The sequence below is a fragment of the Chiloscyllium plagiosum genome, chromosome 30 (assembly GCF_004010195.1).
Source record: "Chiloscyllium plagiosum isolate BGI_BamShark_2017 chromosome 30, ASM401019v2, whole genome shotgun sequence".
Lineage (NCBI taxonomy): Eukaryota > Metazoa > Chordata > Chondrichthyes > Orectolobiformes > Hemiscylliidae > Chiloscyllium > Chiloscyllium plagiosum.
In genome coordinates this window covers 26,401,016-26,419,399 of record NC_057739.1, presented here as the reverse complement: position 1 = coordinate 26,419,399, position 18,384 = coordinate 26,401,016, and the positions used below count along the sequence as shown (strand labels likewise).

The 18,384-nt window shown below is 42.1% G+C and overlaps 1 protein-coding gene across 10 annotated transcripts in view; it reads right to left on the bottom strand.

The window, feature by feature from the left end:
* Positions 1 to 18,384, bottom strand: part of LOC122564836 (serine/threonine-protein kinase Nek6) — a 266,799-nt gene that overhangs the window by 71,964 nt on the left and 176,451 nt on the right. For all 10 annotated transcript variants that reach the window (XM_043720147.1, XM_043720151.1, XM_043720150.1 and 7 more), the window contains 2 exons: positions 13,763 to 13,871; positions 11,309 to 11,416 (listed from right to left, as the gene is read on the bottom strand). In XM_043720147.1, the coding sequence (XP_043576082.1) occupies positions 11,309 to 11,416; positions 13,763 to 13,871 (217 nt within the window). The remainder of the gene's footprint in view (positions 1 to 11,308; positions 11,417 to 13,762; positions 13,872 to 18,384) is intronic.

Below are 18,384 nucleotides of genomic sequence, written 5' to 3'. Positions count from 1 at the left end.
ATCCAATGTCAATTGTTGGAAAAAAACATCTGGTTCCATAATGTCCTTCAGGTAAGGAAACTGCCAACCTTTCCTGGTCTGGCCTACATATGACTCCAGACCCACAGCAATGTGGTTGACTCTTCACTGCCCTCTGGGCAATTAGGGATGGGCAATAAATGCTGCCTAGCCAGCGACCCCCTCAGCCTGTGAATGACTAAAGAAAAGAGCTCTCTTCCTGAAATGGTGGAAGTGCAGTTCTTAAATGCCTTTAAGTGAAAGAAAGATAAATTCTTCTTAAGTATGGGGTGGAAGGCTATCAGGGTGAAGTGTGAATACAGATTTGAAGTTACAATCAAAGCAGCCACGATCTTGCAGACTGACCTACTCTTGCTCCTGAGTTGTATGTTCTCAGTGTTATTGCAACATCTACACTATTCCTTCATTCTGAACATCTCCTAATATCCCCATACCCTGGAGCTCATCATTGGATACAATTTCTCCTAGTTTTCATGTGTTCAGATACCCAGTCTGGTAGGTTTCAAACCACATCAAATATGAATACTGCAAAGCAAGACCAAATTGCACAGTTTTTCGAGGTGTAAAACAAAGCTGCAAAACTGGGAAAATAACACCCACTGAAAGTAGGAAGTGAGGGAAAATAATCTGAAAAAACCCTTCTTGGAGCTAAGCCTTCTGCATGTAGCTGGTATACTCACCTGAAATTGTAACATATCAAAAGACAGAGGAAAATCTCAAGCTCCAAAACAGCTGTGTTGCAGAATGTCTTATTTTAATTGGAAACAAACCAAATGCTGTAGATCACAGATTTACTCAGCATTTTGTGGCTGCTTTGCTGTCTGCTTGACAATCTATTTTTGCTGCTTTGCTGGGAATATGCCAGCTGGATGTCTTATACAACAGACAAACATATTATTTACAGAAGCAGTTTCTCCAACGGGACTCTCAGCTGAGCCATTCCAGTCCCAACCCAGACACACCTGGTGACCCCAAAGCACAAAACATATTTACTGGCAGTTAGTCACGTGGGGTCCTATAATTTGGACTTTATTCTACAGAGGAGGAGGAAAACAAACCTATAAGTTATCAACTTACAAGCAGTGGTTGAAAAAGTGGACGTATCCTACAAATTGAAACTTGAAATTAAGATACTAACTATGGAAAAGATCATGGGTTTTAATTAAACCAAATTTAACAAAATAAAGGATTTTATGCAAAACAGATTTGTTTTCCAGTCATAACTGGAAGAATTTTGTTAATGTTGTCAGCACCAGTCATGAGTGACTAGTTGAACTCGAGAGCAGAGAGAGCTGATTTTACTGATAATTGATTATTTCTCTCTTTTTCCCATCCAGAGAATTGTGCTTATGGAAGAACGAAATTCATGTGAATTGTGCTGACATGAATGATCACATGACTTTGACATCAGTGAGAGAGAGAAAAGATTCCAGTGTAGAATGAGCATGCAAAAAGGGAGATCTCAGGCGCTACACTGGACAGCGGTATTTGCACCTAACACTGTTGGCAATTTAGCATGGCCAATTCACCTGACCTGCACACCTTTGGACTGTGGGAGGAAACTGGAGCACCCGGAGGAAACCCACGCAGACACGGGGAGAATGTGCAAACTCCACACACAGTCACCTGAGGTGGGAATCGAACTCAGGTCCCTGATGCTGTGAGGTAGCAGTGCTAACCACTGAGCCACTGTGCCGCCCAAACGCAAACAGAAATCCACCCTCCATTGAACAGAAAGACCTACAAAGATTGTGAAGCTACTGATGGTTAAGAATCTTAACTGGGAATTAGCTCTACTTTGTTAGAGAAATACCCCAATAACTATGGGTACTCACATGTTAATGGCAAGCAGATTAAAAATGGACGTACTGGTTTTTAAAACTTTGCCTCAGGCTAAATATAACCTCTCAAGGTAAAAACGAGAAATAGGCCATAGGAAAAAAACCCAGCAGAGGTGGTATAACTCTAGATTAAAGCTCTGTCAGTCTTAAAGCCAGTGCTGGAGGTCCGGTTCAGAGACAGAAAGGGAGAAGCAATGGACTTCACACAAACCGATCGACTGAGGTCTTATATTTTCCAAGCACCTGAGGTGATATTCTGGAACAGGAAGGCATTGATCTCACCTGAGCCAGAGGTGAGACTTCTCACAGAATATGGGCCAGTCATTCCTTGACTACATGAGACAAGATACATAGTGGTAAAGCTCACTTGATTCCACATAACACTACCACCCTCCTGTGGAACATGAGGGAATTCGATGAGGACGTCCAGTCAGAATTCCAGACCATGAGAAGTGGAATCATTGTGAATGACATCAGTTTCTCAGATTACTCAGAGGACTCAAATGACATTACTCAGACCTCTTGGCATCATAGTAGCTCACAAAACCACCAATACACTAAAACAGCAGCTAATGAACTTGAAGGAACCTATACAGACAACAAGCAAAACTAATGTCATCTATAAAATATCTTGCAAGAACTGTAACAAACACTACATTGGACAAACAGGCATAAAACTGGCCACCAGGAAACATGAACATTAACTAGTCACAAAAACACATGACCCACTCTCACTAGTATCCTTACATACAGATGAGGAAAGACACCACTTTGACTGGGACAACACATCCATCCTAGGACAAGCCAAACAGAGACACACACGAGAATTCCTAGAAGCATGAGTTCCAACTGAAACTCTATCAACAAACACATTGACTTGGATCCTATTTATCACCCCCTGAGAAAAAGAACAGGAAATACCATCACTATAAGAAATAATGTCACCACAGGAAATGACATCACCAACCCAAGGAAATGCAAACATATAAATAGAAAGTGGGCTACACTACCATGCTTCATTCAGAGGCTCACTGAAGATGTTACCTAGTATGGTGACAAAACGTCTGGAAACGAACCTTCCAACTCAGTGAGCAAACCTACATCCAGAACCTCAACCTGAGCTACAAATCTTCTCAAAACTCGCTAATACCTCAAATATAGTGTGCAGTTTTGGTCTCCTTATTCAGGCAATGATCATCTTCAAGAAGAGAGAATCTAATCATTGCTCCTTGACATTCAAAGACATTACCATCACAGCATTGCCCACTATCAACATCTTGGAGGTTACCACTGACCAGATACTAAACTGGATTAGTCATACAAATACAGTATCTACAAGAACAGGTCAGAAGCTAGGAATACTGTTGTGAGTAATTCACCTCCTGACTCCCAAAGCCTGTCCACCATCTACAGGGCACAAGTCAGAAATGAAAATGAATAAAATTCTCCCCACTTGCCTGGATGAGTGTACCTCCATCAACACTCAAGAAGCTGGACACCATCAGGACAAAGCAGCTCTCTTGATTGGCACCACAACCACAAAAAATCACTTCCTCCACCCCAGCAGTATGGACCAACTACAAGATGCACTGCAGAACTTCACCAAAGCTCATTAGACTGCACTTTCCAAATCCAGGTTACCTTCCATCGAAAGGACAAGGGTAGCAGATACATGGGCACACCAACATCTGCAGCTTCTCCTCTAAGCCACTCACCATCACAACTTAGAAATAGATCGCCATTCCTTCACTGTTGCTGGGTCACATTCCTGGATCTCTCTCCTGGACAGCAATAGGAAGCACTAGCTTTTAGAGCGATGCTCCTTCATCAGGTGGTTGCATAACCACCTGATGAAGGAGCAGTGCTCCGAAAGCCAGTGCTTCCAATTAAACCTGTTGGACAATGACCTGGTATTGTGAGATTTCTAACTTTGTATACCCCAGTCCAACACTGGCACCTCCAAAACATGACTGAACAGCAATATGGGTGTACTTAAAATAAAAAGGGATGCAGCAGTTTAAGAATACAACTCAACACCATCTTCTGTAGAGAATCTAAGGGTGGGCCAGAAATGCTGACCCAGCCAGTGATGCCCACATCCTGTGAATGTAAATGCATTGGGAGGGGATTCAGAGGAAGTTTTTTTTAGATTAGATTAGATTATCTACAGTATGGAAACAAGTCCACACCGACTCCGAAGAATAACCCACCCATTTCCCTCTGAATACTGCACCTAGCACTATGGGCAATTTAGCATGGCCAAAACACATAACCTGCACATCTTTGGATTGTGGGAGGAAACTGTAATCAGTGGGTTAATTTATGAGAAAAGGTTGGAAAAGCTGGATTGTTCTCACTGGAGTTTAAATGAGTGAGGAGTGATTTCATTGAAGTGTATAAGATCCTGAATGGTCTTGATAGGTGGAAATGGAGGGTATATTTCCTCTTGTGGGTCAGTCAGAACAAAGAGGCATTGCTTTAAAATGAAAGGTCACCCTTTTAGGACAGAGATAAGGAGATTTTATTTTTCCCAGCAGAGGGCTGGTCCACTTTGGATCTGTGATTCAGAAGGTGGTGAATTTGGGGTCAATGAACATTCTTAATCCAGAAGTGGATAAGTTGTTGCTTGGCAAGGAAATGAAAGGTTATTGGGGATAGATGGGAATGTGGAATTTAAAATTCAGAAAACTCAGACTAATCTTATTGAATGGCAGAACTAGTGTCATTGGAGTTACACTCATCCAGGCAACTGGGGAGAATTTCACTCATTTTCATTCCTGACTTGTGCCTTGAATGGTCCAGTTCTGCTCCTATTTTTGTATGTTCGTATGCATCAGCCATGCACTCTCACCATTCATCTCCTCACCATCTATTGCAAAGTCACGATTTGGAGGTGCTGGTGTTGGACTGGGGTGGACAAAGTTAAAAATCACACAACACCAGACTATAGTCCAACAGGTTTAATTGGAAGCACCAGCTTTCAGAGCACTGCTCCTTCATCAGGTGTAACTTTTGTTATACTCCACAATCACCTGATGAAGGAGCGACACTCCGAAAGCTAGTGTTTCCAAATAAACCTGTTGGACTATAACCTGATGTTGTGAGATTTTTAACTTTGCAAATCTATTGCAAATTAGTTCTGGGCAAAGTAGAAATAGAATTTAAGGTATTTATTTGTCTAACAGTCTTTGGAATGTTATTAATTAGTGGTCTACTTTGCCCAGATTTTCTTAGTTGATTGGATGTCCACTCCAACCCAGTTTAATGCTCCTTCTGGGGCTCAGTAACAGGAGAAGAATGGGTGGATTGGAAGGAGTGGCCCTGGAGATGTATCTTCCTGTCCACACAAATCAGATACTCGTGAGCCTGCAGGAAACAGGCTCCTACCTCAGGAGTTGTCCAGTCTGTCTGTTTCTCCATTTTATGGAGTTACGTGAGTAAAGCAGCCATGTAGCAATGCTTCAGCATTTCCCAAAAGCCTGCTGGAGGAAACTTCTCAAGTTGCTCCTATTTACAGGAAGATGCATGAGAAGGCAGAAACAAAAGTGAAAAAGCATGCAAGTGTGGAATCTTATCAGCTGGCAAGAAAGTCAAGGAATGAAAGATGAATAGAAAATTATCTGAAATTTACTCCATGGCTACCCAGATGAAAATGCTCATTTTACACATGTTAACCTTACCATTGGAGGGCTTTCACCATCTCCAACCTCATTGTCCACAATGACACAGATCTCTACCTTGTCGGAGGTTGAAGTAAAGTTGAAGAGCCTGCATCTCTCTCAAGTGAGGTACAAACTGGTGCATTGGGGAGATCAGGCAGCAGACACACTGATGTATTGTGGCTGGATCTTTGTGGAAGTGTCCCCTCTGACCTGTGGCTGAGGGACAGACAGTGCTGCTCTTGGCTTTGTTGGTCTTGAGCTCTCCTCATATTCAACTCCTCATATGCAGGAAGAGTGAAGCAGGAGACCAGGTAAATTGATTTCCCAGGAGTTGTCAAGCAGCGAAGGGACACTCTCAGAAGAACTGCTGTGAGCAGCTCTGAGTTATGGCACTCCATCCTAGTCTTTTCACTGCAGATTGTGAGGTGTTGCTGGCAGCTCAGAAAGTAAATGTGCTGTGAGCTAAAACCAGAATCACTGGTTAAAATACAACTTGATCTTTTTTTCCAATATTTAAATTCCTTGCTCAGTATCTTAATAGGCTGATCTCTCACTTTCAAACCCAGAAATTCGTGGGATGATATCAGGATTTAACTCAGTTATTTTTAGGGGATTTAATGCCATAGGTTTCCTGAAACCAGCATACCTTAGCTGGAAAAATTCCCCTAAATATTCTGCAATAACCTGTGTAACCTCTAGAAGATGAACGAGCTGAATGTTTCCTTCCAGTTGTATATAAATAGGTACAGATCATTTTTGAGCTAAAGAACAAGTTGGATTACAGCACTGGATAGATTATTAACCTCAGGGAAAATGCGAGAAAGATTTATGAGGCCAATTGCAAATCAGTTTAAAAATCAGTTAAAAATTAGAGTTGGTTTTCAGACTGAGACACATTCAGAAGGGCAAACTAAAATAACTGAATCTAATTTGTTGCTATCACAAACATTATTTATACTAGAACATGTTGGATTAGTTTTATACGACTATAATTTGTTAGCATGAGCTCTTCAATAACTAAATACTGATGCCTCAATATTCAAACGGATTTGAACTTTGACACACTCAATTTTTACTGTTGCCTCCAAAATAATATGTAGAATGTTTAGTGGGTGGGGGAAGGAGGGGGGTGCGGTGGAGATTGGCGAGGTGGGGTGAATGTGACTTTGAATAAACACCATTTAACAACAATTCCTATTCTATATATTTAAATGCCCATTTCTTGTTCTTCTAAGTCACAGATCATATTCCTTCCATATAGAGATGTACAGCATGGAAACAAACCCTGCGATCTAACTCATCCATACCAACCAGCTAGCCTAATCTAACTAGCATTTGACCCATATCCCTCTAAACCCTTCCTATTCACATACCCATCCTTTTAAATGTCGTAATAGTACCAGCCTCCACCACTTCCTCTGGCAACTCATTCCATACACGTACCACCCTCTGCATGAAAAAGTTGTCTCTTTTATATTTTTCCCCTCTCACCCTAAACCTATGCCATCTAGTTCTGGACTCACCGACCCCAGGGAAAAGACTTTGCCTATTTACCCTATCCATGCCCCTCATAATTTTTGTAAACCTCTATAAGGTCACCCCTCAGCCTCCGATGCTCCAGGGAAAACAGCCCCAGCCTGTTCAGTCTCTCCATGTAGCTCAAATCCTCCAACCCTGGCACCATCTTTGTAAATCTTTTCTAAACCCTTTCAAGTTTCACAACATCCTTCTGATAAAAGGGAGACCAGAATTGCACACAATATTACAAAAGTAGCCTAACCAATGTCCTGTACAGCTGCAACATGACCTCCCAACTCCTATAGTCAATGCTCTGACCATTAAAGGAAAGCATACCAAATGCCTTCTTCACTATCCTACCTACCTGCGACTCCACTTTCAAGGAGCTATGAACGTGCACTCCAAGGTCTCTTAGTTCAGCAATGCTTCCAAGGATCTTACCATTAAGTGTATAAGTCCTGCAAAAATTTGCTTTTCCAAAATGCAGCACCTCACATTTATCTGAATTAAACTCCATCTGCCACTTCTCAGCCCATCTGCCCACCTGATCAAGATTCCGTTGTAATCTGAGGTAACCTTCTTCGCTGTCTACTACACCTCCAATTTTGGTGTCATCTGCAAACTTACTAATCATACCTCCTATGTTCACATCCAAATCATGTACATAAATGATGAAAAGCAGTGGACCCTCTTGGTGTTATTCCTGGAACAACTGAGAATTAGTTTGAGGTTATCTCATTTCTGTTCTCAGCTGTACCCGTCTCAGACCGATCTCTTTCCTCACTATCTCCCTGGGTCCCACCCACCCCTCCCCCCCCCACACCCCCCACCTTATGGGAGTAATCCAGATATTACTACCCTTGAGGACCTCCTTTTTAAATTTCTGCCTAATTCTCTGTAATCTCCCTTCAGAATCTCAACCTTTTCCCTTCCAATGTCGTTGGTTCCAATGTGGACAATGACCTCCTGCTGGCCCCTCTCCCCCGTGAGAACATTCTGCACCCTCTCTGAGACATCCTTGATCCTGGCACCAGGGAAATAACACACCATTCTGCTTTTTCTCTGCTGGCCACAGAAAAGTCTGTCTGTCCCTCGGACTACAGAATCCCCTAACACAATTGATCTCTTGGAAGCCGATGTACCCCTCGTTGCATTAGAGCCAGTCTCAATACCAGAAATTTGGCTGTTCATGCTACGTGCCCCTGAGAATCCATCACCCCCTATGTTTTCCAAAACAGCATACCTGTTTGAAATGGGTATATCCACAAAAGACTCCTGCACTAGCTGCTTACCTCTCTTACCCTTCCTGGAGTTAACCCATCTAATGTGACTGTATCTGAGACTTTCCCCCCTTCCTATAACTGCCATCCATCACATACTGATTCCTAATTATTTCAAGATAAAATAAAAAGTGTAAATATTATACCATTGGGAGAAATACAATTACAATAGAATTATATTCAAAGGTAAAGATTGATCAATGAAATGCTATTTAATACTTGAGAACAAATGAAACTTGGAATTATCCAGAACAATCTTAGAACTGCAGTGTCAACAGAAATGTCAGTTCTGCTGTAATGATGGGACAGCCCTAGGTGAGGGGTAGCTCCCGGCTTGCTGGGTCTGAAATGCTGGGTGTGCAGCTGAGCTTTCAAATGGAGCCAGTGCCAGGCCCATGGACAAACCTTGGCATTGGCAATGACTTCTGCCTCTCATGCCACATGATTACAGTTGCCAAAGAGCCCAGTTCCATGTTTAATGAGGTGGAAGGCAGGCAATGGTGTGAAAAATGTCACTCGAAGGCATTGGGGTCTTGGCACCAGGATTCTCACTTTACAAAACACTTCTACTACAAATGAGAAGATTGCACCCACAAATTCCTCATGTACCAGTTGGTCCTTGGAAAGTGGTGAAAGCAATTGGCATTCTTTCACTTTCAATTACAAGTCCAGAGCTCAGAGATAATGCAATCACGTAATTGTGTCGTTAAGGTGGGGAGAGCTAATCTGATTACCCTATAATTCAGAAGCAAAACTTGTTTAGAACCTGACAGTGGGCATTCCATTTATTTGGTTAAAAGTTACTGGGACCAAAACAATACAGTCAAGATTAGAGTGGTGCTGGAAAGCACAGCAGGTCAGGCAGCATCTGAGGAGCAGGAAACTCGATGGTTCGGGCAAAAGCCCTTCATCAGGAACGACATTGGGAGCCTTGGGGGTGGAGAGATAAATGGGAGAGAGGTGGAGCTGGGGAGAAGGTAACGGAGAGTACAGTAGTTGGACAAAGGTGGGATAAAGGTGATAGGTCGGAGAGGAGGGTGGAGCTGCCTTCTCCCTAGCCCTACCCCCCTCCCATTTATCTCTCCACCCCCAAGGTTCCCTGCCTCATTCCTGATGAGGGGCTTTTGCCCAAAACTTCGATTTTCCTGATCTTTGGATACTGCCTGACCTGCTGTGCTTTTCCAGCACTACTCTAATCTTGACTCCAGCATCTGCAGTACCCACCTCTGCCAAAACAATACAGAGCCACCAATACAGATGGGCTGAGAAGTGGCAGATGGAGTTTAATTCAGATAAATGCGAGGTGTTGCATTTTGGGAAAACAAATCTTAGTAGGACTTATACACTTAATGGTAAGGTCCTAGGGAGTGTTGCTGAACAAAGAGACCTTGGAGTGCAGGTTCACAGCGCCTTGAAAGTGGAGTAGCAGGTACATAGGATAGTGAAGGTGGCGTTTGGTATGCTTTCCTTTATTGGTCAGAGTATTGCGTACAGGAGTTGGGAGGTCATGTTGCAGCTGTACAGGACATTGGTAGGCCACTGTTGGAATATTGTGTGCAATTCTGGTCTCCTTCCTATCGGAAAGCTGTTGTAAAACTTGAAAGGGTTCAGAAAGGATTTACAAGGATGTTGCCAGGGTTGGAGGATCTGAGCTACAGGGAGAGGCTGTTTTCCCTGGAGCATTGGAGGCTGAGGGGTGACCTTATAGAGGTTTACAAAAATTATGAGGGGCATGGATAGGATAAATGGACAAAGTCTTTTCCCTGGGGTCGGGGAGTCCAGAACTAGAGGGCATAGGTTTAGGGTGAGAGGGGAAAGATATAAAAGAGACCTAAGGGGCAACTTTTTCATGCAGAGGGTAGTACGTGTATGGAATGAGCTGCCAGAGGAAGTGGTGGAGGCTGGTACAATTGCAACATTTAAGAGGCATTTGGATGAGTATATGAATAGGAAGGGTTTGGAGGGATATGGGCCGGGTGCTGGCAGGTGGGACTAGATTGGGTTGGGATATCTGGTCGGCATGGATGGGTTGGACCAAAGGGTCTGTTTCCATGCTGTACATCTCTATGACTCTAAACCAATTCTCTAATGCAGCCAAGCAGGACACCACCAGCTCTACTGTCACAGACTGCCCTCTAGTTCTGGACTCCTCTACCTGATGGAAAAGACTTTGACTATTCACCCTATTCATGCCCACGTGCATTCAGATATATACAAAGGAGGATATATACACATGCACATCTACACACACATGCACGCGCACATGCAGATGTACAGATACATGCAGATGTGCCCAAGCAGAGATGTACACACATACACAAATGGAGATGTACACACAGAGAGGTGTACGCACACATGCACAAACACACAAGCAGATACACCCACAGATGTATACACACACGTACACAAAACATATGCAGATGTACACACACATTCACGTATGCAGACATACACAAATAGAGGTGGACATACACATAGAGGTGTAGACACTGACGCGGAGATGTATACACATTTTTTTTTAACATTATTGACAGAATAGATAAAACTCCAGACTGTATCACAGCTAAGAGTTCACTTTTTGTAACAGCTACAAAATTATCTTTAAAGATGTATAGGAAGATAGAGGCAAAGCCAGTCATTGCTTTTTTATTGACTTTGAGGATTTAAAACCAGCCTCCAGTCTTTGCTCAATCTCTTCAGCTCTTCCCACAAGAGACTTAAAATCATCCACCGCTTGCCAGAAAAAAAAAACACCCTCTAAGTGTGCGTGAATCAATGAGCAGCGATTAAATCTCCTGGCCTTAAAGAAACACCGTGGAATAATATATTGTGCATTATGTGATACAATGCTCCTGTCAGAAAGCGACACATCTTCTGACATGTACATGAGCAACGCAATCAGAGATCCCTCATGTATATAAACATTGGGGCCAATAATTGTTTGATTAAAATAAAAAACGATACACAGTTTTCTCCAATTGCTGCTTACCTAAAGAGTGTGCCGCTGTGGTTTTGGAACTGAAGAAGCGTCCCAGCCCGAGGTCCCCCAGCTTGACTGCTCCTGTTGCAGTTATGAACACATTTGCTGGCTTGATGTCTAAGAATGAAAACAGAGAGTCAATCAATAATGAATGACTGGTTTAAAAGAGAAAGTCATGAAGTCTTCATGGTGAGTGCGTTATACTGACATTTGTTTATGGTTTGTATATTATCAAAAGGTTTACTTTGACAGTTACTTTGTATCGCTTCATAAATATCATAAATAATAATATAATTTTCATCCCTGAGTCGCAAGCTCAGAATGGGTTCAAATTTCCATGACCCTTATTGTGATGTATAATGAAAACTACCAACAGATTGAGTTACATATTATCGCAGTAACTGTATTTTCTTTATATTCAGTCAAGGGACATGCGCATCACTGACAGGGCCAGCATCTGTTGCCCATCTCTCTAGTTGTCCCTGAGGTGGTGGTGAGCTGCCTTTTTGAACCACTGCAGTCCATGTGTTGTGGGTAGCCCCACAATGCAGTTCAAGAGTAAATTCCAGGATTTTGACTCACACAAGGCCTAGATCATTCAACCATTTTGCTCAACTGCTGTTGGATTGCATTCTGAATCATGTTGTAACCCTACTTCCAGTCACTTCCAGTTCATATAAGTCAGTTGGTTTCACAGATTCATTCCACTACATGAGAAGGCACCAGGTCCGGATATTTTATTAACAAATCTGTTGCAAAGGAACCATAATCCGCAGCATGACCATGTTCATTTCAAAAAGCCAAACCTCAGTCCAACTGTTGGAACAGAAGTCTATGCATTAACTGCTCTAGGCTATTTTTGAAAAAAATTCAAGGTAGGAAACAAGTAGCTCTTTTAAAAATAAGAGGGCATTTCTTAAAATGTTTATCATTCTTTCACCAGTATGCAGAATGCGACACATTGCTCTAAAAAAATGGAAAATATTCAAGAGGATGAAAATCGCTCTCCAAGTCCATTTATAGGCACTTCAGTTGTCATGGTATATTTCAGGATTTGAATATAGAAAGGGCAGCATGAGTTACTGACTGAGAATCATCTTCATCCTGACAGAAGAATAATAAAAACCGTAGAGCAAAAACAGAGTACAATGGTCTAAACAGGAATCAGGCATCAGGAATCAGGAATCAAAACAAACCTGAACATCCACTGCCTTCTGGATTGCATCTTACAACATCACTGTGTGGATAAAATACCTGCAGTGTTGAATTTGGCTCATTTTCCATTGGGGCCACTGAATAGTAATAAAGAATAAGAACATGGCTGATTTTCTCCCCCCTCCAAGGCCCAGTTCAAAGATCAAACATGGATCTTTCCTGATTGAATTTGCCGAGTCTCAACCTGTGCTGTGCGCTTACCCATTCATGGTATGGTGGCTGATGGTCGCACTGTTAATGGCGGGCTGATGGACATAACATGTGGAGATTTTGAAGAAGTGATTGTAAATGTTTTTAAACATCAAGCTATTTCCATGCAATGGATTGCTGAAAGAATAGTCAGTCATTCAACTTGGCAAGCCAGTTAAAGGGAAATCCATTACTGTTAAAATACAGTCTGAATTAGACTAAAGAGCTCTTCAGTACGTAATGGTATTACAGTCAATTCTTATGAAGAGATTTGAGAAATTAAATGTAAGTGCCAGCTTGCTCTTCAAAAACAGCAAAGTACCTGATGGCAGGAAATTCCTTTAATAGCACCAAATCTTCAGAGTAATTAGTGGCACGTGGAACTTGATGAGTGTCTGATCATTCACCACAAGTAGATGTGCCTAATGCATAAAACTGTAAATGTGATCTCTGTCAAAGCCCCTTATAATTTTGTTGCACATGGTTCGTAAAGGGGATTTTCCCTGGAGGAGACTGAATTGGCAACTTCCAGCTTGTCTAAGCTGAGGGAGTTGAAGGCTGACACCTGCACTGTTATTCACATAAGCACAAAGGGTGATCACAGCTTATACAGTTATTAAAAAAAACTTGGTGCTCCCTGAGAGTTTTAATCAGGCTTGAATTCCTCTTTAAATTCAGGCAATGTAGACAGGGGGAGCACATTGACTCTGTAGTCAGTCACTGTACACTGCTGAATAAACAACCCAGAATTAAATGATGCCCTGACTTTCCCCACTAAGCCCTCTGTGACCAGATACCAAGCTAATCAAATGTGCATGGTGTCTTCAGTCATTATGGTTGGAAGCAGAAGTGTCTATAACATGGGACATTCCCTGTGGACCTGTAGCCTGCAGCTACCCACTCCCCACATACACAGAGACAGACAGACACACATACACACGCGTCCCGCATGATCAATAAGGCAGAGTCGCAAACAGCTTTTCTTAACTTATCCTGTGCTCCTACTAAACTGAACTCTAGTTTTCGATGGAAAGGAATGCTTTTTTTGTCTTTTTTTACCTCTGTGCATCACCCTTCGGGAGTGCATGTGTTCAACGGCGCTGCATAGCTGCACAAAATATTTCCATATCGTTCTTTCTGGGATTAGCCTCTTTTGCTTTTTGAAGTACTGTAGAAATAATGAATAAAAGATGCATGAATAAACAATGAGATTTAGACTCAGGCACTATGACTCCAGGAACAAGTGCCATTCATGCTGCAATTGCTGAAACGTTGCATAACAAAAAGCATTATTCATACTTGCATTACCATTTAACTCGTTCGTTTCTCCACCAACATTTGGTGCTCCACTGATTTCTAATTACTTCAGTGAAACATCCTGATTAGTATCTGTTCTCCGGATTGGTCACAAGTCCTTAGTTAGTTGAGGTGAGATTAATTAGGCTGCATCAATTAACCAAACCAGCTCTAAAAATAATCAGCATCTGTGAGGTTTCATTTGTTAACTCAAAGGCAGCCAAGAAAATGTTCCTCAAAACAAATTATTTAATTATTTTAAAAGGGATTTTAAAATCTTGCTGGATGCCAGAGCAAGCTCATTATCATTTTCTTGCTATTTTAATAAATTACGTGCCTCATAATTGCTTAAATCTAATCTACTGGATCGAACGTGACTGATAGCGCCATTTGTAATGAAAAGGATTATATAAACGATGTATTTGGCTACAGGATTATTTTATAGAATAACGAATATTGAGCAATGAATTATAGACCTTACACTGTCATGTGTCTATATAGTCCAGTCTCTATATGATCCTATGTTTACAAAATAATGGATCTATGTATGCTACTATGACTGTAAATAATATCTGTGTAGTTCCATTTCCATATGGTCCTGTTTGTTTGAATAATTCCAATAAATGTAAATGTGACTTTCCAAAATTAATAAAGGATCTCAAAACTCAATCATCTGGCTGTCATATTCCATGAATCTTTATTCTTATTTTCCTGACCATTGACTCGACTTAGCAGCACAAATGAAAATCATAGAGTGAAAGCAGGCCATTCGGCCCATTGAGTCACACTGACCCTCCAAAGAGCATCCCACCCAGACCTAGCCCCCCTGCCCTATCCCTGCATTTCCCACTACTAATCTACCTAGCCTGTACATACTGAATACCATGGGCAATTTAGCATGGCAAAATCACCTAACCTGCACATCTTTGGACTGAGGGAGGAAACTGGAGCACCCAGAGGAGACCAATGCAGACATGAGGAAAATGTGTAAACTCCCCACACAGACAGTTACCTGAGGCTGGAATTGAACCTGGGTTCCTGGTGCTGAGAGGCATCAGTGCTAACCACTGCGCCACCGTGCTGCCCAAAACATATGCAGGCAACTTCAATTTCATCCCATTTAAGGCTGCAGATGCCATGTATTGCTCTTGATCGGGATGGTTGAAAAAAGCATACCGTGCAATGCATTAATTACTGAGCTATGAGGCAGCTCCCATTAACTAGTGCCAAGCTAACGTAAGTACACTTACCAAACGCTGGATTAGTGGTGCTGGAAGAGCACAGCAGTTCAGGCAGCATCCAAGGAGCTTACCAAACACTTTCTAATTGTTTAAAGTCAATAACGTAAGTAATACAACAAACTGAAGGGGTACTGCCTATAATAAATGCTATCATCACAATATCAAAAATGCACATTTCAACAATTAATTCATTCACATGGGCAGTTTTGGAAATAAATATGAAATTCCACTGTCTATTTTAATTAAGGCATTAACCATTTTATTTGAATGCATTCTTAGCTGATGTGTACACTACCATCTCAACTCCTTAATTAGAATATATTATATGGATAATTTACCATGCTAAAATAATTCAATCGAATATTTATAAATGCCCTTGCACCAAAAAAAGTAAATTATTAAAGTGGAAAAACAATCTTATACACACAATTCTATAAATATTATTTTATTTTGTACTGAAAATTATTTATTCAATGGCAAACTGGACTTATTCCTTTTTTTCTTTATCTTTCATGTGCTTGACTAGGTTCAATACTCACAATGGAATAGTTATTTAAATCAGCTGACATTTAACTAAAAGAGAACCTAATTCCTCATTTGGTTTATGCAGTAAAGTCCCAGGAGGACCAATCTGTAATCCTTCATAAATAATTCATTACAAAGACAATACTGTTGAAAGAAATTTGACAAAGCGTTTGTTGCATGCAGTTGTTACTTGATAATCTGGCCATGTTTGTCACTGGCAAATTCTGCTGGATAAGCAAATCATATTTATTGGAAGACAATTATTCCATACAGGGTGTTAAAATTACTCAGAATTGAAGGAAGTCCACATTAACAAATTTCAATTAAGGAGCTATAACTGAAATCAGTTTCATTTCTGACCTCTTTCCCAGTACTACTATGGGTCAAAAATTGCCACCTGAACTAATCTAAACTCCAAAAGTGGCAGCACGAAATGTACAACCACCATGTATTATTTCACTCCGTTAAATCACAAATTGTATGTCCCTGGCACACCACAAGCACTCTGCTAAAGATCTGGGTGCCTGACTGTGGCCAGAATTTAAATCCTCTCCTCTACGCTTACTGAATCTTCCTTACAGAATGCATTATTCTAGCAAGTTCTGGCCAGAGTACCCAAGAAGAGGGACCTATTGAACAATGGCTCTGATATCTGGAATATTTCATGCTGTAACATGAAGATTTTAGAGAGGATCTTGTGCGAAAGAAAATGAGGGTGAATACAAGACAGATAGGAAGCTGCCTGAGACAAATGTGAAATTTTTTTTACACAATGAAAGTGTCTATTGAAACATGGCAACACTGAGGACAAACAATCTGACAGGTAATAGCAAATAGACTATGGCAACATTACCTTGTGCGGTTGGGACCTAGTGCTATGCTATTGTAGCAGTTTTATTATCCTCTTATCTGGTGACTAATTTTCAACAAAAAGAGGTTCTCTGAGGATGAACACTTAATTAAGTAACTTTTTCAAAACTGTTTTCACCTACTTTCATTTCATAAACAGACCATTGAAACTCTGCATTTGTCACACATCCAAATGCTTCAGGAGAGAAACACAGACGGAACCTTCTGGAACCTTGAGTAATGCAGTGGGAAATGTGGGAGGATCTTATGAGAATTTACAGGATGAGGCCTATCCTGACATTGGGAGCAACGAGTCACATCTTCAACCAGAGTTCTGCACATCCAGGTGAAATTCTCACTAGGGTGCAGACCATTGGTTATTGTTGGCCTCATTTACTGCCAATCCCGCCTCATGAATATGCAGCTTCCCATCTTATCACCTGCAGTGAGGGAATGAGAAGATAATAATTCCTGACATAAAAGTCAGAGTGGGAACCTGGTGGCTCCAGCCCCCTATTTGCTCCTCCAGGTTGCCATCTTGGACAATCAGCAACAATGTCTCAGGGTACAGCACAGGGCACTGGCCGCATAACCCTCATGCTCATGGACGCTGGCATGTAATAGCAGCCAGCCTCTTCGGACCCTCGTGGCACCTCCTGTTACAGGATGATTTAAAGCTGCAATGTCAAGGGTCACTGGTACCTATCATTGCAATACTGCTGCAAAGAAACTTCACACAAAGGGATAGGCAGCACAGTGGCTTAGTGGTTTGCACTGCTGCCTCACAGTGCCAGGGACCCAGGTTTGATTCCAGCCTTGGGCGACTGGCTGTGGAGTTTGCACGTTCTCCCCGAGTTTGTGTGGATCCCCTCTGGGTGCTCCGGTTTCCTTCCACAATCCAAAGATATGCAGGTCAGGTGGATTGGCTATGTACACAGGATTGCAGAGATAGGGTAGGGGAATGGGTCTGGCTGTGATACTTTTCGGAGGGTAGGTGCAGATTCAATGGGCTGAACAGCCTCTACCTGCACTGATAGGGATTCTATGGCAGGTACCCAGCTCACCATTGGAACAGGCTGAATTTTAGGGCTGTTTACTTGCTCGCTCATCTTGAGCCTGCCAGGGTGCTCAGAGCACCCCTGCCCTGCCTGTCTTTTCTGTATTTTGTCCTTCAGCCAGAGGTACTAAGCTCACATTAATTCTGGCTGGCCTTGCCACTTAGCACAGACACCAAGCCAGGAAGCTCCTTGGGATTGTCAGTCGTCAAGGGAGATGGCTTTTAGTCAAGGCCCTGTGCAAAGTCAATGACAGGTGGCCTCCAATATCAGTCCAGAGGCTCGAATATTGAGTCAGTCAGCATCACCTCCTCATAGGGTGAGAAGCTGAATATCAGGCAACCCTCCATTCCTCTGGGCTCTTGTTGCCCTATGAGGTAGCTTTGTGCTGTTATAAGAGATGGATTGAGAAAGATGAAAGTGGGCAACACAGCAGTTTGTACTGGAACAGGTAGGGGTAAAGTGGTGAGTGAGTGAGTAGGTAGCACAGAGGCTATACAGGGTTAGCGGTGTTGACTGTTAGAATGGGTGCGAGTGAGTGAGTGAGTGAAGATGTTGCAGAATGAGAGTGGTTGAGTGTGCTCCTCAGTGGAAGGTGTATGCAGGCGAGTGAGTATGAGATTGCAGAGGGAAAACCGTGGCTTTCACGCTGGCGGAGTGGGGAACGTCACTGACCTTATTCCCACGGCGCTGTGCATTCGTCCAGACACCTGAG